This window comes from Grampus griseus, assembly GCF_964374135.1.
Source record: "Grampus griseus genome assembly, chromosome: 9".
Taxonomy (NCBI): domain Eukaryota; kingdom Metazoa; phylum Chordata; class Mammalia; order Artiodactyla; family Delphinidae; genus Grampus; species Grampus griseus.
The window spans coordinates 92,543,995-92,565,187 of record NC_139003.1 but is presented as its reverse complement, the minus strand read 5'-3'; the positions used below and the strand labels follow the sequence as shown (position 1 = coordinate 92,565,187).

At 37.9% G+C, this 21,193-nt stretch overlaps 1 protein-coding gene across 2 annotated transcripts in view; it reads right to left on the bottom strand.

The window, feature by feature from the left end:
• Positions 1 to 21,193, bottom strand: part of SUGCT (succinyl-CoA:glutarate-CoA transferase) — a 683,669-nt gene that overhangs the window by 650,461 nt on the left and 12,015 nt on the right. The window contains exons 3-6 of one of the 2 annotated variants that reach the window (XM_082662115.1): positions 20,757 to 20,830; positions 16,878 to 16,963; positions 15,749 to 15,799; positions 8,123 to 8,243 (exon numbers count right to left, since the gene is read on the bottom strand). In XM_082662115.1, coding sequence (XP_082518241.1) covers positions 8,123 to 8,243; positions 15,749 to 15,799; positions 16,878 to 16,963; positions 20,757 to 20,830 — 332 coding nt within the window. The remainder of the gene's footprint in view (positions 1 to 8,122; positions 8,244 to 15,748; positions 15,800 to 16,877; positions 16,964 to 20,756; positions 20,831 to 21,193) is intronic. The other variant, XM_082662116.1, reaches the window with a different exon arrangement.

Sequence of the window (21,193 nt, the reverse complement as noted above, 5' to 3'; positions counted from 1 at the left end):
AGGAATTCTATCCATGAGGGCTGCCTATAGGACAAAGTGACCTTGACCTGAACAGGTGGCCTCTGTATACATAAGACTGCACAAAGCCAAGGATTAAAGAGGGAGAACTACAGTCTGAAGTCTCTGAAGAGCCTACAAAGCTCCCCATAGGACAATTTGCCACCAACTGAGCTTCAGGCACACAGTAGGCTGCAATGCAGTGCCCAACTACCCCCATCAAGCAGAAGCTCTTTTATACCCATTAACTCACTCTCTTCCCTATGAGGGCCTGACTCTGAAAGAATCACAAAGAGAAGCTAGCAACAGGGAAGAGATGGATCATGGAGGAATGAAGAAACTGACTATCCTCTTCCAACACACACACACACACACACACACACACGCACACACACACACTCTTCAAGTTTCCAGGAAGTCAGGACAAGTTGGAGAAAGGGAAAAGTCATAAATTGTACAAGAGTCTGTAGTTTTCTTTTTAGATTGGACTGGAATTTGTAATACTTGAAATAAAATAATCGGAAAAGAAGTCTGTAGGACTTTCCTGGGATTTCACCAGTGAGCAAGGAAAATGAGTCAGGAGTGCAGGTTTGCAGAGGTAGGGTGGGAAAGAGTAAAGTTTCTGCTTACACTCCACTGAGTCCAACTTGTATAACACATCTGTTATATGTGTAAGGGTAAAAAGAAGTGTTTAAAGATAAAAAGATTATGCCCTTGGGGGATAAAATGAAGGCATAAAGTCACTTTCTGGAGTCCATCCATGTCTACAGACAAAATACAATCTCAGTCCTTAGTTTTATGGGCTGTGCTTTGAAATCTTGTATTTATGTGCTAAGTTTCTCTTCTCCTGCAGAGACGGTGTCATTGATTAAACTATGAGTTTGGTACAAAATGGTAAATATGTTAAACCACACTTTTGCTAGGGATCACGGACTATAAAGTTGGACAGATGACCACAACACTCTAAAATTCTGGGCAAAAAAATGTTCTGTTAGAAGGGGAGACAACAGAGACATCTATAATTTAGACCAGTAGTTTCCAGTTATTTTGACTGTGAGGATCTCTTTTAATGTCGTGTCTGTAACTGATTGTTTATTCAATCTAGAAATGATGCTTAATGAACTAAACTGGACTATTATTTTTAGAGGTTAAAAAAACTTGCACATCGTTATTCCATTTGACTTAGTTCTGATTCTTTTCTCTTTCTTCCTTCATCCCTCCCTTCCTTCCTTCCTCACTCCCTCTCTCCCTCCCTTCTTTCCTTCCTTCCTTCTTTCCTTCTTCCCTCCTTCCCTCCCTTTCTTTCTTGTTTTTCTCCCCTTCAAAATTTTTATGGGTTTAGAGTGCAGGCAGACTTCTAATTATTCTTTTTTAAAAGACATGGTTATGTGGTGAATATGTATAAAATGATGAAAATATACATATACACAGACTAACTCACTCCATAAGAATCCAAGTGCAGCAGTGTTTTGTTTTGTATTATCGTTGCCATGATATAGTGTTGGATGCAGTTGCTAGATGATCTGCCATATCCATCTGGGCTCATCACTCTCTGTTATTGACTCTGAAACACCATGGGAGCCTTTAGTAATCTAAAGAAATTTTATCTTAATAGCTACTCTCTCAAACATGAACCTTATGTCAAGACCAATGTTTATAATGAAATTCTTCAATGAGACAATCAGTATTCGACTCCCACCTCTTTCAAAGATCATTTTTGATATAATTTGAATCATATCCCTCTACTGCTCAAACCCCTTTCAGCACACCATGGCACTCACACACCTCTATGCAGTGTCTTCTCAAGCATGCTGTTCCCAGTTATTGGTATCCTAGGCACACTGGCTTTCTCTTAGGCCTTTAAAGATAGCTAGATCTTTCCTACCTCTGCACGTGGTGTTCTCTCTGCCTGAATCGCTCCTCCCCTTGCTCTTTGCATGGCTGGCTCCTTCTCATACTTTAAGTCTATGAAATGTTACCTCCCCAGAAAGGACTTCCTTGACCATCCCATTTACTTATGCATCCCCTGCTCTACTAATCTCTACCGCAGTACCCTGTTTGATTCTTTCATGACAGCACAATTTGTTAGTACATGCCATACTCTCTTCTTAACCTGTTTATGAAGTCTCTCACACTAGGCTGTAAGCTCCTTACAGGCAGGAACCATGTCTGCATTGTTCACTCTGTACACTCCACAAAGCCAGGAATCTACAGAAGCTCAAGAAACATGTACTGGAGTGGTGGGGCTGAGGGGCAGACAAAGGAAAGGAAAGAGAAAGGAAGGGATAATTTGGGCATTTCTGAATCATTTGCTGCTGTTATTTCAAGCATAAAAGGGTATTCAGAATGGGGCTTCCCTGGTGGATGCAGGGGACACGGGTTTGAGCCCTGGTCCAGGAAGATCCCACATGCCGCGGAGCAACTAAGCCCGTGCGCCACAACTACTGAGCCTGCACTCTAGAGCCTGCGAGCCACAACTACTGAGCCCACGAGCCACAACTACTGAAGCCTGCGCGCTAGAGCCTGCGAGCCACAACTACTGAGCCCGTGTGCCACAACTACTGAGCCCACACTCCGCAACGAGAAGCCACTACAGTGAGAAGCCCACGCACCACAACAAAGAGTAGACCCCTCTCGCCGCAACTAGAGAAAGCCCATGTGCAGCAACAAAGACCCAACACAGCCAAAAATAAATAAATAAATAAGGGTATACAGAATAACATAACAAATACTCATGCATCTGCCAGTTGGCTATTTGGCAAATATAGCTGAAGTCCTGTGGGTATCCCTGTCCCCCTTCCCTCCCTCCCCATGCTCCAGGGGTAATCATTCTCTTGAGTTTAGTATTTTTCACTACTACGAATATTTTTATATTTTAATCACATATGAGTAAACTACCAAAAAATATATATTTTATACAATTTTAATTCTGTATGAATAATATCATTCTGTATATCATCTTTTGTAACTTGTTCTCAAAAATTAAAAAACTGCTTTGCAAACTACTTTCCTTAAAAAAAAGACGAGAAAGTTTATTTAAAGGGTAAACACAATGTTCCTACCACAAAATTAGTTTAGTCAATAACATAATGTAATGTTTATCCTTTTAGAAAGAAAGAGTAATGAAGTTAACATGAAGAAAAAAAGTAAATTCTTTAAAATGTGGTAGCATTCTTATTGCTAAGTGTATATAATTAGTAACATGCACAGAAGACATGAAGGAAAGAAGATAAAAGTTTAAATTAAATTGCTAAGGAAAATATCATTGTACTTCTAAAAGTAGAGAAAGGTAGAGAATGGTCACCTTGAAAAAAATATACTTTGAAAAAATATAGATATGTCCCTTCAGAGATTCTCTCCACCCAGTGGTACACAGGAAACACTACAGTTTTCTCAAAAAGGAATTTGTAGTGAATTCTATTGATAGCTTTTTAAACACTGCCCCCTAACGTTCACACTCAGCTTCTTCTGAAATGACAAGAGGACCGTGCTAATAAAAATAATCGGGTCCTTCCTCCCTTTGTGATCAGTGTAGCAGTTTTGTCCTGTAGACCAGATTTCACAGACTGAGGCAGTCTCAGCCACACAATGGTCAGAATGCATTAAACTCCCAACCACTCCAAGGTTACTCTCATCAGCAGTAAGGGCAACATGTGAGTGAGAACAGACTATTTGGGCTTGGAAAGCACTGACAAGACATCAATACCACTGGGAAACATCAGGAAAGTCTAGGACCCCAATAATAACATGTGCAACTTTAGACTGATCTAATCAGTCTTATTAAAAAAAAACAAACATTGATTACCAAGAATATCAAACTTCTAAAAAAGGAGAGATGGCCCTGCTTTAGATACACACAAACTCATGACTCACAAATGACGGCTGCTTCCAAAACAATCTGTTGAAATTTAGACTCCCTGATGAGCAACTCTGTTCATGACTCCCACCGCTGCCAATATGATCCACAACAAATGAAAGAGAATAACAAAAATATATATTCTCAAGGAGACCTGTTCAGTGTCTTGTAATCACAAAGTCCATGTCATCACTTAACAATGATACATGTCTAAACAGAGAAAGTGTAGAAGCACTTAATACCAAGTCAAGAAGCCTGAGTTTTAAACCCATTTGCCGTTAAATAGCTGTGTGACCTTAGGTCCCTCAGCTGTTCTGGGTCTGTCTCCTTATCAGTCATAAAGAAGAGAGAGCTGTGTGAACGTTTTTCTAACGATTGTCAGGAGGTGGAGATACACAGGATTACAGAATAAAGAGGGCTGCTTTTTCAGACTACATACGCCTCTCCCCATCACCCCTTCATGCCCCATCGCTATTACCAAAAAGCATATGATACTCCCATTTTCCCCTTAGCTGAGAACTACTGAGAACTATAATCTATCTCTAAGGGCCTTTGCCACACTAAAATGTTAATACAGGATCTGAGAACTGGAAGAAAACTTAAAAGAGATTCTCCAGTCACAAGACAAGGCCCAGAAGAACTTTTGATTCTAACTGTAGTTAGATACAGATGTGAAACTTTGAGGAAGTGTGAGGCTTCCCAAGTGGATTAGCATTTCATTTAGCTGGGTGATGTGATGAAATACATTATTATTCCCAATCTTCACCCTTCCCGGATCCCATGCCCTTTTCAATGAGACTTTGTAGTTCCGGCCACTAGAGTATTATATTTAATCACCTCTTGGTATTAGGCTTGGCCATATGACTTGCCTTGACCAAATGAATACTAGCAGATGTGATGTGAGCAGAGAGAGGCTTTAAACGTGCTTGTGAGATTAAGTTTGTTCTCTTGTGCTCTTGCCTTTCACTATGAGGAGAACACGTACTTGGTAGCCACTGGTCCAAGGAGTGTAAGACACGTGCAGAACAGACCTGCAACTTGGAGCCAAACCTAACGAGTCTAGATCAGCTGCATCCCAGCCAATCCACATTTATGACAATGAGAAATAAATACTTACTGTCATGTAAGATTTTGCATTTGTTAGTTATGCAGAATTCTTATGGTTATAGGGTAATTCAGAAGATAATAGTTCACCTATTTTAATATTTTAAACCTCAGCATTTCCATTAGATTGTGAGATTCTAAGGAAAAATCTCTCCCTCTCTCACACACATATAAGTATTTGATACACAGACACAAAAACAAAAGTGTGATTACAGATCTATATAATAGTACATCTGAAAAAGAGTCAGATCTAGTGGCAAAGATCTACTATGTCCAGAACCTATCTCTTGTGCTGTTCAGTAGAGAAGTTAATGATCACTGGGCTCTTTGATCTAAATCTAAAATAATAACAATTGTCCAAATATTGCAATTATAGCTTATTTTATATGAAAATACCACCACAAAGACAATTACACCACGAAAAGCACTACTTATACTAAAGAAATGTGTCACAGTCAAAGTATTATAATATCTCAATTAACCTGAATGCAAAGAAATAGGAGTATTTTGGTTCTTATAATTTTACAAATAACAAAGATTTTTAAGATAACATTTTTGTGGCTTTTATAGTAAAACAAGATTTTCAGATACCTATTTTAAGATAAATTTACTGAAATATAAGGAGTAAAGTTTTTGTTTGGTTCCCTTTTAAAATATTTTTTAAATGTACTAGTTCCCTTACTGCCTTAGGGAAAAACCTAATGCATAGGGACCTAGTAACAATAAGTGAATATTTACTTCATGGTACGGACTCCTTTGGTACCTTAAAGCAATGATCATTACATTAGTGCTATGGACGAACTACATAGGAAATAACAGATTAGGCCAACTATGCCCTAACCCCAGGCTATCCTCTGAAAGTTTCTTTGGAAAATGTAAACATAACGTTTACTACTTACACTTATCTCTGAAAAGTAGAATGCAAAAAAAAAAAAAAAAAAAAAAGGCAGCTATTAAAAATTCTTTAGCCAAGTTCTGATTATTCATTCATTGAGGTAAGAAACTCCCTACCATGTGTTCTATACTGTGTGCTGAACAAGAGCCTGAAAGATAGTGGGGGAGACAGACAAGTAAAGAGTAAAATATGGTAGACAACAGCCAACCCAGTCTTCAGGGATCGAGAGAAAAAGTCTGTGCAGAAGCAATGACATCCAAGGTGAGATCTAAAGGACAAAGACAGTTACCGGGTATGGCAGGGGATTAGTGTTCCAAGCAATGGGAACATCGTGTGTAAAGGCTCTGCCGTGAGAGCGAGTGTGGTGCATTTAGGAGATGCGAGTAATTCAGGTCCATACGTGCTTTATGCTTTATGCTTTTCTGCTTCAACTGTCTATGAAAATAAACCCTTTCCTCACTTCGCCTCCGGGTTCTCCTCCCACCTCACTGACGATTCCTTCACGACTTCCTTCACTGTGTCATCATTGTCTCCTAAACATCTACTCATGGGAGTGCATCAGGCTCAGCCACTCAGACTCTCCTTTTTCTATCTAAACTCACTCTGTAAAAGATCAAATACAGCCTTCAAATACCATGTATTTGCTCATAACTATAAAATTTTACATCTCCTGACTCTTAGATCCAAGCCCTTACTCTACATTTCAAGCTAGACTTGGACTTGACATTCCAAGTCCAAACGTGATGTTCTCCCTCCCAAAGCTTCTTTCCACAGTGCTACTCGACTCTGTAAACAACAATTCTTCTAATCGCTCAGGCCAAAACCCTAGAGTCATCCTTAACTCTAGTCTTTCTCTGATACTCACATCTCATCCATCTGCAAACCTTACCCCCTTTTCTCGAAAACATTCAGAATTCTATCACTCTTTAACGACCTCGACCACTGCTACTCTAATTCAAGCCCCCATCATCTGTAGCCTGGACTATGTCAATAGCTTCGTAATTGTTCTCCCACTACCCTTGTCCTCGACAGTCTATTCTTAACACAGTAGCTAGAGTGATCCTTTTAAAAATGTCAGGTCGCATCATTCCTCTGCTTAAAACTCTCCATTAGCTTATAACCTTACTCGAAGTAAAAGCCTAATTCCTTAAGAGCAGCCCACAAGCCTTTACTAACCATCATCTTACTAACCCTTATCTCCCTGATTTTCTTCCTACTACATTCCCCCTAACTCACTCTGTTTCAGTCATCCTTGCTGGTCCTCAAACAGGCCCAACACAGTCTTGCCCTAGGTCCTTTGCACTTGCTGTTCCCCTTGCCCGAAACCCTCATTGCCAATAATGATACGATTCACTCCTTTACTTCATTCAGGTCTCGGCTTAAATGTCCCCTTTATCAATGAAGACTTGTCTCACCTCCCAGTCTAAAATGGACCCTCCTAACCTCATCCCCCTTGCCCTGTTTAGTTTTTCTCTTTTGACCTTATCACTACTGCACTCAAATACAAAACACAGAAGAACGTGTTTACTTATTTACTATCTATCTCCCTAACCTAGAAAGTAAATCTGCTGAAGCGCATGTATATGTGTTACTCACTGCTGTATCTCAGGAGCTTAGAACGCTGCCTGGCAGATCACACGTCTGCAGTAAATATCTGGTGGATGAATTAATAAAATCTGAAAATCTTACAAATTATTCTGACAAAAGCTATTAATGTAACTTTCTATTTTAAGAATAACTTTTTAATACTGTATTCCTAATTAATAGCTAAGTGCTTATAAACTATGTAAAGATAACTAATACAATCACTTTTTTCCCTTTAGCCTAAAGACATACTTATACACACACAAACACACACACAGAGTTCACCATCAAGGGCTGCACAATCTAAAAGACTTCATAGCACTCTTTTCCTTCAGTTGGCTTTAGCACTTTTGAATATATTGAAGCAGTATGTTGAGATCCTATGTTATCTTAAAGCCAATTAATATCTCACCTGTAATTCTACATATAAGTTAATAATAGTACCTTGTCAGTATTTGAGAAATATCAGTAGAAAAACTGGCAAAACTACAGGCAGACAATTCACAGAAGAAATATGAAAAATGTTCATTTAGGTTAATGTTCTTTAGTGATTAATTTTCAACAACCTAAAATGGCTCGGCAGGGAGGGAGAGCAGAAGCACCTCAAGCGCGAGGTTTCTTATATACAGAAAGAGACACAGAAACTGGAAAACCTCGCCACTGACAAGGGTGTGGTGCTGAGATACCTGTGATGGAACAGTAGACCATGTGAGGCGCTACCACGTCTATATCTTCATAGCCCAGCCCCATTGCAGACAATTTGCCAGGGACATAGTTTTCCACAAATACATCACAAACAGCTGCAAGCTGAAAGAAGAGGTGAAGATGAGTCAGACTTCTTAAGGGACTTCCCAGCTTTCAACAAATCCCCACATGATAGAATTCTAATTTCAGTAAACACAATTGATCCTCGCTTTGTAAAAGCCCAGAAAAATCACAGGAAAAGTAGAATTACAAAGTATTCTTAGATAAACACGAAGGCTCTGGTCAACTACCTGAGGTATTACTGCCAGTAAAACAATGGGTATTAAAATTTTCAGTTATTACCATGGTATTAAGTGGATTCTGCTTACATTAAATGTAAGAAATTATCTAGGCTACATGGTCTATCTAAATATATTCTCAGAAGTTTAGATAAAAAAATTAGAATATAAGAACATAAAATATACAAAAAATATCTTTTAACCCCTTTAAAATAAAACTAAATACAATGTCTTTACTACTCCATCCTTATTATGTAATATTCCTCATTACAACATGTACATATAGGCACTTAATACATGTAAACATGATTCTGAATTGCTTTCACACTTTCCAGATGCTTTCTTTCCAAAGAGTTTTAAATGTATTTAATGAACCATTTAAAAAAAAAAAAACTGCTAAACTATAACCCAGTAAATCAGTAACTGTCAGAAACAAAACCCCAACTCTGATTCCCAGATCACTGCAACAAGCCATCGTAAACCTTAATCTTAAAATTCTTTTCAAAATTTCAATTGTGACTACATATCTTTTTTTTTTTTTTTTTTTTGCGGTACGTGGGCCTCTCACTGTTGTGGACTCTCCCGTTGTGGAGCACAGGCTCCAGACGCACAGGCTCAGCAGCCATGGCTCACGGGCCTAGCGGCTCCTCGGCATGTGGAGTCTTCCAGGACCGGGGCACAAACCCGTGTCCCCTGCATCAGCAGGCGGACTCTCAACCACTTGCGCCACCAGGGAAGCCCAATTCAATAATTTTTTAATTGCCATGTTGACAAAGATATACTCTCACACATCAAACTAATGTAATAGAATAAGACTCTGGACCAGGGGTGGGCAAACTTTTTTCATAAAATGTCAAAAAGTAAATATTTTAGCCTTTTTAGGCCACATACATTCCCTGTCACATGTTCTTTATTTTTCTTTAACAATCTTTAAAACTGTAAAATTTACCATGGGCTATGCAAAAACAAACTTGATTTGGCCCACACAGTCTGCCAACCTCTGCTCTAGATGGAAAATAACTGAATTTACATAAACTTTAGAAGGAAACGTCAATAAATTGAATGCCTGTTTGTTATTGTGTCACCAAATTTGGAGTGTGTTTGACTTAACAAAATTGAGGGGGAGGAGATCTTAGGAGGCATCTCAGGGAAATAAGCTGTTATCCTCCAGAGCTCCTGAAACAGGTAACAGGGGCCCAGGTGACCACCTGTCAGAAGAGGAATGATACATACATTAAGATACAGGACAGAGAGAGAGAAAGGTTTTCAAGTATGCACCCCAAATCTTAAGCCATACAGGCATCCTTTCCAAATTTCAGGTGCCAATTAACATTCGAGCTGCTTCTCACATGGGCAACTCTATGCAGTATGCCCCAGGGACAGCCCAAGTAGAGATGTGTTTATTTTTTGTTAATGGTTCTACCAAGCCTTGCTTGGAAAATGTGGAGGGAGAATGGGTGTTAGTATAAATAAAACACAAAGCTACAGTTACATTGTCATTTATTCCACATATTTTTCTGAGCTTCTGTCTGCTACTTACACAGCGCTCCTGCAGGCACTAAAGAAAACAAGCTGCATCAAACACACCTAGATTCTTACACCAGTCATCTCTCTGATGCGTATTCTGCATGGTGCACAGTATAGTACCTTATGCAAATGACATTTGATAAATTATTTTTAATGTTAAAACTCTGTGTGGGTTCCTCAAAAAGTTAAACACAGTTAAGATATGACTCAGAGATGCCAATCCTAGGTATATACCCAAAATAATTGAAAGCAGGGACTTGAACAGGTACTTGTATCCAAATGTTCATAGCAGCATTATTCACAACAGCCAAAAGATGGAAACAACCCAAGTATCCATCAACAGACAAATAAATCCATCCAGTAAAGTAGAATATGATTCAGCCATAAAAAGGAGCAAAGTTCTGATACATGCTACAACATGGATGAACCTTGAAAACATTATGCTAAGTAAAATTAACCAGGCACAAAAGTACAAATATTATATGATTTCACTTATATGAAATATCTAGAATAGGCAAATTCATAAAGACAGAAAGTAAATTAGAGGTTATCAGAGGCTGAGGGGAGAAGGAAGTGGAGAATTATTGGTTAATGGATACAGTTTGTTTGGAATGATTAAACATAAAGGAAATACACAGCAGTGATGGTTGCACACAATTATGAATGTCATTAATGCTACTGAACTGTACAGTAAAAATGGTTAAAATGACATTTTATGTTATATATATTATACCACAATTTTAAAACTTTTAACTATATAGGGTATTTGTATTTTTAGATTTCTATACCATCATAAATCACATTTCAATTCACATAAAGTATTCAGCTGGATCACAAACAAATTCACTGTTTCAATAAGACAAGAAAATAAATATAATGAATAAGTTATATTAATAGAAAAGTATTCAGAATGTATAAACAGAAAACATTAAAAAACAATATACATGGTGTTATCTCATGTTTATTGGAAAAAATGAGTATACAAGGACATAAAGAGATTTGATATGATACACTAAAATATTAATCTTTTTGTCCATGAGCAGATACTACTTGTATAACAACAGAAAAAAAATTTAAGCTAAAAAGAGGTGTGCTCAGAGTACCATGTAGTATAACTCTCCGAAGTTATAAGAAAAATATGGAAAAGTTAAATTTAGAAGCTAAAGGCTTCCACTGATAAAGATGCCCAGTAGCTTTTTATTATTACCCAAGAACTCAATATGTATGCATTATGATACTTATTGATAAAATATCCCTAGAAAAGTGTATAGCGCAGAAGTTATTCTTTGCTCCATTTTATAAATATTTATTTTAAATAAACACATACTATCTATTTACTAGATACTGATTCTTAGTGAGTCTGCCATCCAACATATTCTCCCTCCCTCTCTCTTTAGGGATATTTACCCATTTCAAGATCACGTATGTTCCCTAAAGCGTTAACTAATGCATTCGTTAAAATTCTAAGCAGTGCAGTGCTGAAATCAGAGACATCACAAACCTCCCTGAGTTACATGGATCTCCACACTATCTATAAGTAATATACAAGTCAACTGCTTCAGTGGAGACCAAACATTTGTCGCATTTCCCTGATACAAGGATCTACTAGGAAATAAAGTGAGGGGGGAAGAAAGACTTGTTCCCAGTTTTGCTGGTGATCACCTCTTCCTCATCTTGGCGCTCACAGATCACCTAATAATCTATTCTAGAATCTTACCCACAATAAGAAACAAGCACAATTTTGCATGTTAGAGAACTCATCATCTTTTTCTTTTCTTCTGGGAAAAAAAATTTAGGAACAGACTGGATGAGCAAGATCAGAAATAGAGGGGAAGTGACAATAAGAATTTAACTACATTTATCAGTAAAAAAAAAATCATAAAATAATTTTTAAATGTATGTCAAAGAATGTCCTTACTCTTAGATGTATTCTGCAAATGCTCCTCCCCCTGAGCTATACCCCCCAGGAGATGTCTCCTGAAGGATTTAAGGACAAAGTTTCATATCTTTCACTTACTTTCAAATAGTTCAAAATCAGACACACACATACCACATATATTCATATGTAAATAAACAAATATAGCAAAATCTTAAAACTGTTGCATCTAGGCATAGGGTAAATAAGAGTTCATTATACTACTCTTTCCATTTTTCTGTATGTTTGAATTTTTCATAATAAGATGTTGGAGGAAAATAAAACCCATGACACTGCTCTATTGGCCATGATTCACACCCACAATATGGATACTGTCACTGTCAACTAATTAACATAGAGAATTATTTGAAATATAGATGATGTGTTAGGAAGTTATCAAATCATATTGCCATGAAAATACATAGACTTTTCTAAGCAGAGCTTTCTTTTCTACACAACCTATTTTTGGTTAGCCTGGTTGACAAAGGAGTCATACTTTTTGGAGCTCTCATGTATCCAGCTGACTGCTTTGTATAATACTCTGGAACTGTATCTATAAACTAGACTCATTATATTAGTAATCATACCCACCAAGGTCTGAATACAAAGGTTGTTTTGCTACTTTTAAGACCAAAAGAGAAATCCATGCCAGAAAGAATAAAAAGACTAGGCAAAAAATAACTTTTCCTCTAGGCAGTAAGATATATAACTTATGAACTGTATAACTAGCTGAAAGCAAAAGATATGCAAAATGACTGCAGACAATCTATTAAAGTTTAATATGAGTTGAAATGTACTTTATCATTATCAGACATGAAGAGAAACCATGCCCATAATGAAACAATTTAAAATTGTTACAATCTGGTGGAGGACACAGGCAGGATCCAAAGAGAGTGAGAAAGATGTCCCAGCAAATTCATTTCTTTTGGTTAGAATTATACATGTAGGCCTAAAATACTCCAATGTACACTGATGTCTTAGGAGCAAGAGTTATGAATTCCACCTAACACTGCCCCATTGAAAAACCCTAATGAACTTGTAAAGTATTTGTTAAATCAAATCTAAAACCTTCACTATTCAGGATAAAATATCAAAATGTTCTGAAATGGAAGCAAATAAGCAGGAACTGTGAACATTGAAGGTGGAACTGAGAAACATAAACCAGAAAGAGAAGAATTAAGCACAATCTCCTAGATGATTCATCATCATCACCATCAGCAGCAGCAGCAGCATAACAACTACTGAAAAGATAAAAAGAAGGGCCTGACACTACTGGGCATACACCCTGAGAAAACCATAATTCAAACAGAGTCATGTACCAAAATGTTCACTGCAGCTCTATTTACAATAGCCAGGACATGGAAGCAACCTAACTGTCCATCAACAGATGAATGGATAAAGAAGATGTGGCACATATATACAATGGAATATTACTCAGCCATAAAAAGAAACGAAATTGAGCTATTTGTAATGAGGTGGATGGACCTAGAGTCTGTCATACAGAGTGAAGTAAGTCAGAAAGAGAAAGACAAATACCGTATACTAACATACATATATGGAATTTAAGAAAAAAAAATGTCATGAAGAACCTAGGGGTAAGACAGGAATAAAGACACAGACCTACTAGAGAATGGACTTGAGGATATGGGGAGGGGGAAGGGTAAGCTGTGACAGTGAGAGAGTGGCATGGACATATATACACTACCAAATGTAAAATAGATAGCTAGTGGGAAGCAGCCGCGTAGCACAGGGAGACCAGCTCGGTGCTTTGTGACCACCTAGAGGGGTGGGATAGGGAGAGTGGGAGGGAGGGAGACGCAAGAGGGAAGAGATATGGGAACATATGTATATGTATAACTGATTCACTTTGTTATAAAGCAGAAACTAACACACCATTGTAAAACAATTATACTCCAATAAAGATGTAAAAAAAAGAAGGGCCTGAGAATGAAGACAATGGGAGTTGAGTCCAAGATGAGGGTCGCTGCCATAGACAAACAAGGCAGGGTGGGCTTCCTTGGTGGCACAGTGGTTGAGAATCTGCCTGCCAATGCAGGGGACACGTGTTCGAGCCTTGGTCTGGGAAGATCCCACATGCCGCGGAACAGCTAAGCCCGTGCGCCACAACTACTGAGCCTGCGCTCTAGAGCCTGCGAGCCATAACTGAGCCCACATGCCACAACTACTGAAGCCTGCGTGCCTAGAGCTGGTGCTCCGCAACAAGAGAAGCCACTGCAATGAGAAGCCCACACCGCAACGAAGAGTAGCCCCCGCCTGCCGCAACTAGAGAAAGCCCGAACGCAGAAATGAAGACCCAATGCAGCCAAAAATGAAAAAATAAAATAAATAAATTTATTTAAAAAAAAACAAGGCAAGGCAATAATAACAAAGAACAATTTAGAAAAATCATATTAAGTTGCAACTGAAAAATAAAATAAAAACAAGCAAACAAACCTAAGTTATGCTATAGAAAAGATGTAGGAAAACAGGACAGTGAGATCAGGACAATTATCAAGCTTTGGGTTTAACATATATCTAGTAAAATTCTAAGTTTGTTGGATTGATCCAACAGAACCAGAGCGGATGATCACTGATTCTGATCTTAATAATTAGAAGACGTTATTTTTCAATCAGCCAGATGATAAGGAAAGAAGCATCAGAGCAATGAAGCTAAAATTGATACTTTGATATAAAACAAATTTGGGGATTTGGTTCTCTAATCAAGGAGATTTACATCCATTACATTTGACTTCAAACTTTTTTTTTTAATTTAATTAATTAATTTATTTATGACTGTGTTGGGTCTTCGCCGCTGCGCATGGGCTCTTTCCAGTTGCGGTGAGCAGGGGCACGGGCCTCTCATGGCAGTGGCCTCCCCTGCTGCGGAGCGCAGGCTCTAAGCACAGGCTCAGTAGTTGTGGCGCACGGGCCCAGCAGCTCCGCGGCATGTGGGATCCTCCTGGGCCAGGGCTCAAACCTGTGTCCCCTGCCCTGGCAGGTGGATTCTTAACCACAGCGCCACCAGGGAAGCCCTAGACTTCAAACTTTAACAAGAATGGCAAACAAGTTTTATCTCACGTGATGAATCCACCTTCATGTGCACCGGGAACAATAGTAATAGCTAATGCTGAACGAGTGCTGACTACGACTATGGCAGGCACCCTTCTTCACATTTTACACAATATTAACTCAATTCTAACATCCCTAAGAAGTAGGTATTATTACTGTCCCCATTTTGCTAATAAGGGAACTGAGGCATAAAGAAGTTAAGTAACCTGCCTGAAGTCACATGGCTAGTAAGTAAAGAAGGCAGAATTTGAATCCCAGCAGAACACTGGGGTATTCCCCTAACCATTGTGCTGGCCCCTCAAGGAAAGATGCCAAGATCAGGTCTGCACACATCAGCCATCTGAATAAGTGTTAGAAAAACCTTGGGCTCTACAGTGATGTAGACCTAGGGTTCAAACTTCAGCTCCTCCCTTTACTAGCTATGTGATCTTTAGACAATCACTCAAGCCCCTTGAGACTCATTTCACCTCTTGTGAAAATGAGGATATAATACTTCATTTACAAGGAAAGTTCTGAAGATTTGAGAAGATAATACGAATAAAGTACCCAGGCCTAAGATCTGATGCAGGGCAGGCACTCGGTCAATGGACACTAGTGCCATAACTGAACACTCTGACACGATGGAGAAATGTTAAACACAATATACCAGAAATTATAAAGCAAATTATACTTAGTATAAAAACGAAGTTAAACTCAAATGGCACTTACAGCAAAATTTCAGATTGCCAATGAAATAATGTTTTAAAATATTTTTACTCATATTCAAATCCCTAATTACAACCCAGGTGACAAGATGCCTTCTATAGAGCATACTGTACCTCTTTGATGATTTTCACCCCTTTTGGATCCTTGATATTAACAGCTATACTCTAAAAATTAAAAATATATATATTAAAATAGTATCTTAAAAATTTTTCTTATTGCTCACAGTTCAATAAGAGAGCCATTCATATTACAGATTTCTCCTCTTAAAGTAAATGCATTTTCCTCACGAAGACACATTTAAATAATTTTTACTGATTTTATTTTCAATTCGGATATGTTAGGATGATAGTAAGGATTATAGTAAAAATTCTTCAAATAATAATACCAAATGTAGGCAATTAGCAATCTCCAAAAGAATAACAAATGTAACAAATCAAGTGATTCCTCACTTTAATAAAATTAGTTCCATTAAAAACCATTATAGGGCTTCCCTGGTGGCGCAGTGCTTGGGAGTCTGCCTGCCGATGCAGGGGACACGGGCTCGTGCCCCGGTCCGGAAAGATCCCACATGCTGCGGAGCGGCTGGGCTCGTGAGCCATGGCCACTGAGCCTGCGCGTCCAGAGCCTGTGCTCCGCAACGGGAGAGGCCACAGCAGTGAGAGGCCCGCGTACCGGAAAAAAAAAAACAAAAAAGAAAACATTATAAATTCTCAAAAAATGTTTTAAGTTAGTAGAGAAGGAAAATTAATAAAAAGCTCTACTGTTTCTACTTGGTAACTGGTGAATGAATAAAATAAAATAAAATTTCACCTTATTGGGAATATTACAAAATATCTACCAAAAGGGGCAGAAATAAACAAGCCACAATGATATCAAAAGTTTTGTTATTACAAGAGAATTACACAGGGCTTCCCTGGTGGTGCAGTGGTTAACAATCTGCCTGCCAATGCAGGGGACACGGGTTCAAGCCCTGGTCCGGGAAGATCCCACATGCTGTGGAGCAACTAAGCCCCTGAGTCACAACTACTGAGCCCGTGCGCCTAGAGCCCATGCTCCACAACAAGAGAAGCCGCCGCAATGAGAAGCCCGCGCACTGCAACGAAGAGTAGCCCCCGCTCACCGCAACTAGAGAAAGCCCGCGTGCAGCAACGAAGACCCAAGGCAGCCAAAAATAAATTAATTTTTTTTTTTAAAAAAAGAGAGAATTACACAAAGAAAGCAAAAAGGGGATAATATTCTTACTTTTTTATTTCGGTTAACACTGAGAAAATAAGTACTTTCTGTCCCCACAAAAGGTGGACCCCAAGTTCGTGTATCATCACCAGCTCCTGAAAATAATAGTATGAACTATTTAACCTTGAAACATCATGAGACATTTCAAATCAACAGGCTTACTCATATGTAAGTTCACAGATGTCTAAACAAGATCAGCGGAATTAGCAACCTAAAGTGGTCTTGGGACCTTGTTAGAACTGCCCAAACTCTTTACCTGTTCATGTAAATCACTAAATCCTCCCATAGCTTCTTTCACTAAAATCCATCCCTGAAAATCAGAATCCAGAAGGGAATATCCTACTGGCAGTCTTTAGATTTAATAAATGGCAAGTCTGAGGGGGAAAAAAATTACTCTCCTACTTCAACAAACAAGTCAGCTCTTTCAGTGTTTTTAGCATTAAATGTGCAAACAAAATGTGGGGTCTACACAATATTTTCGTTAAATATAATTTAAATCAGGATAATGATAAGTAAGTCTTTATGATAAAGTGGTATCTGAGGCTAGGTATAAAACAATGATAAATAAATCTATTTTTTAAATTCTGTAGCAATAAATCAGAAAAAGCAAAATAAGCTACTGAATAGCAAATGTCAGTAATTTAAGATGCTATTTAGAATAAAATTTTAGTAGTCTAGGTCTTGCTTCAAAGTAAAAGTTCAAAAACATCAAAAATAGGGTATTTTATTCTAAACATCTACTTCAAATGATTCTGAAAAGTACTTGTGTTTGATTCAAAGATAACACTATCGAGTTACAGAAAAAGAGTTTTCTTTGCACAAAAAGCAAACAATGTAGATGGAGCTCAGAAAGTGAATCAACAATTAATAGGCACAAATTAGTATCACTTAAATTAAGATTTTTATAAGTTCTGATTAAATATTGATATTAGAAACTAATCACTACCTAAGTATTACTAGCCCTCAATAAGAGAGAATTTGTGAATATGGGTTAAAGTTTAAATTCTAATCTCATTTAAATGATATAATTAATTTATTAGCCCATTAGACTTTACCCACTGAAACTGATAAAAAAAAAACAGTCACAGCCTTTTAGAAAACAAAACAGAAGCTAAAGAATAGACTCCTTTACTAAAAACAAAAAACTAAAAACCTCACAAGAGAAAGCGAGAACACAGGACAGAGGAGAAAAGAAGCATTAGTTCTAACTGGGGATGAACTGATAAACAACACAAAGCAATAAATAGTAAGTATCAAACTGAACAGCATGCTCAAAACGTCAGGGGAAAAAAGAAACTACAAGAGTCCACAAAGACAATCTCCTAGTAATAAACCGGTTATAGGCTTCACGGAAAAATGTATGTGTGAATCTGGATCTTCAAGATCAGATAGGACCTCCCAGAGGCTGGAGAGAGTCCAGCCACTTCCATTTTTTTGAAGGTCTCAATACATTAAATTAAAAAAAAAAAAAATTTGTTTTTAAGAGAGCAATGTCAAGATAAGGCTAAAAGTAGAGAGCTTATTTTAAATGTTTACATTCATCTCTTGGGTGGAAATAATGTCAGAAATCTAAACTGGAGGCCTACATGGCTTTCCTGCCCCACCTGGTCCTGGTGCATAACCTGGGTTTAAGAGACGTGGAAGGATAGGATATGTGCTGACGGCCCATGAAATGAAATAAGGGTTAAAGGTCACAAACTGGTAAAACTGGCAATTTGAGAGGCATGTTTTATTTGACCCACACACAACTTAAAGTTTTTAAATATCTGCCATGATTTCAAAATCTAGAGACAGTACATAAAAATTCAGACTGCCTTTCTTATATGATATTTCAACACATTCATCCATTCAGCAAATAGTTATTGGGTGCCTACTATGTCACAAACACTGCTCTCTGCAGAGCAGACACAGCAGTGAACAAAGATCAACATCTCTGCCCAGGTATGCCTGCCTCCTGGTGACAACCCTGGAATAACAGCAGCATCATTGGCTGCCCAGCCCACTTCATTCATTTAGGTTACCTGCCTGGCCCTGCAGGCATAGCGTTTACACCCACCGAAAGACTCTAAAATGAGAAGAAAAAAATATACTTAAGCTTGATACGCTCTTTGATTACTCAAATAAGAATAATCTAAGTCCCAAGTCAGAAAACTACAACGAAATTTAATTTAAGAACTGAGGAAGTGGACACTAAAAGAGACTGAAATGTGAAAATACTGCCAAGGGACTTTTCTTCATATCTGTTGAATAACTATCTCGAAAAAACAAAATATATAATATGAACATTAAAACGTACTGAGCAAAAGGGTTAAAGGAGAGAGACCAATTAGTAAGAAAAAGAGCAATGAACATCTGCTAGGAACAAAGCTTGATGCCTAGTGTATGGCTATGGGACATAATAAAGGCCTAGACTAAGGAAAGGGTCCCCCAGTGTGGAAATGAAAAAGTACAAAGGAAAAACAGGACTAAGCAAACAGGGATTAGTGATTTCTAAAATTAATAAAAATAAAGTCATTCCCTCAGTATTCATGAGGGACTGCTTCCAGCACCCGCTGAGGACACCAAAATTGGCAGATGTTCAAGTCCCATAATTGGCCCTCCACATCCACCAGTACAGCATCCGCAGATTCAACCAATCGCAGATCATAAAAGTACCCAATCTGTGGCTGGCTAAATCCATAAATGCAGAACCCGTGGATACGAAGGGCAAACTGTACAAATATTTAACCTAGTGATCAAATGAAATAGCAACAGAAATCATATTGGCTATTCTATCTAGAAATGGAAGACCCAATGCTTGAAATTAGAAAGTATGTGGTATTAAAACTGGAAAGCAATGTGAAAATTAGAAGTTTTGTGGTACCTGTAACAGAAAAAAAAAAGATGTTCAGCTAGAAAGTAAACATTATTCAGCATGTATCCAGCAATGACCAAAAGTGATAAATATCACTGACTGGATAAATGAAGCATTATCTCTGGAAAGCAGGATTCACCAGGCTCTTCTATCACCTGGAGCCTGACAAGCACAGGGCCAGATAAATATAAAATATATAACATTCCCCATGCTGATCAGAGAATCTTCTGCTAACTGCTTTGGCCTCTTAAGAAGATCTATGTAGCAGAAAGTTGAATCTTCTAGATCATGCGTTCTACTTTATAGCGTTTAATCACTTATGGTAAATTAATATGTTGATGTAATTATAAACTAGTTTCTTATGGGTCTTATAGATACATGCACACTATTCAAGGCTAGACCATTTTCACTAATTTGGGAATTCTGTTCCAGATCCATAAGCAACAGATCTTGAAGAATAAATAATAATGCTAATTTCTTGCCTTCCCTTTGTCCCCCAGTGAGGGAAGGTGGCCAGGCCCACTCTAACCTTGGTCTCAGCAGCAAGGCTTGTGTGGGGCTCAGAAGGGCCAGGATCAGAGCTGAGTGTCTGGATATTCCTTACTAGCTGTGTGACCGTGGACAAATCCCTTGACCTCTCTGTGTCTCTGTCTTCTTATTTATAATCTAGGAATAATAACAGCTCACAGGCCGTTGTAAAGACTGAATAAATTAATACAGGCAAAGTGCTTAGAATTGTGCCTGGCACTAACCGTTGTTAGCATCATCATTATTTACGTGTTGCACGTCAGTTTCTACCAGAGGCTTCCAGGTGCATGTGAAGGACCTGGCTTAGGCCTTAGCCCTTGGCACGTATAAAGAGTAGAAAGAGATCTAATATTACTATAGGTTCAGAGGAAAATAAAGGAGAAGGGAAAATAATCGTTTCATTTCAATTCTCTCCTCATCCCACATACAGGTACATGGACATTTAAAGAACTATTAAAAATATTTATTAGCTTGTTTCTATGTTTTAAAGAGAGAAGTAGTTTTACCTGGTCTTTCCACTTTTATAACTTCTGCTCCAAGATCTCCTAAATTCATAGTAGCAAAAGGTCCCGCCAGTACTCTACAATGTTAACAATGATAGATAAATTCATTACCATCTTTAAGATTTTTATATTAATTCTTTTCTTAATACTCCATCAACACAGACAAGCTCATATAATGTGAGTAAGAATTAAAATTGTTAAAACTGTTCAAAAAATTGATTTGGCCATATGTATCAAGAGCTTTAAAAAGTATATTCCCTTTGATGCAGTAATTCTACTTTCAGAATTCTATCCTAAGGAAGAAACTGAAAGATTTCCTGAGGCAAAGATTTATGTACAAGGAAGTCTCATTTATAATATAAAAACACTGGAGGATGACTAGGTAATTATGTGACAACTATATACTATAATAAAATATCTTATATTTTTTGTTGAATTTC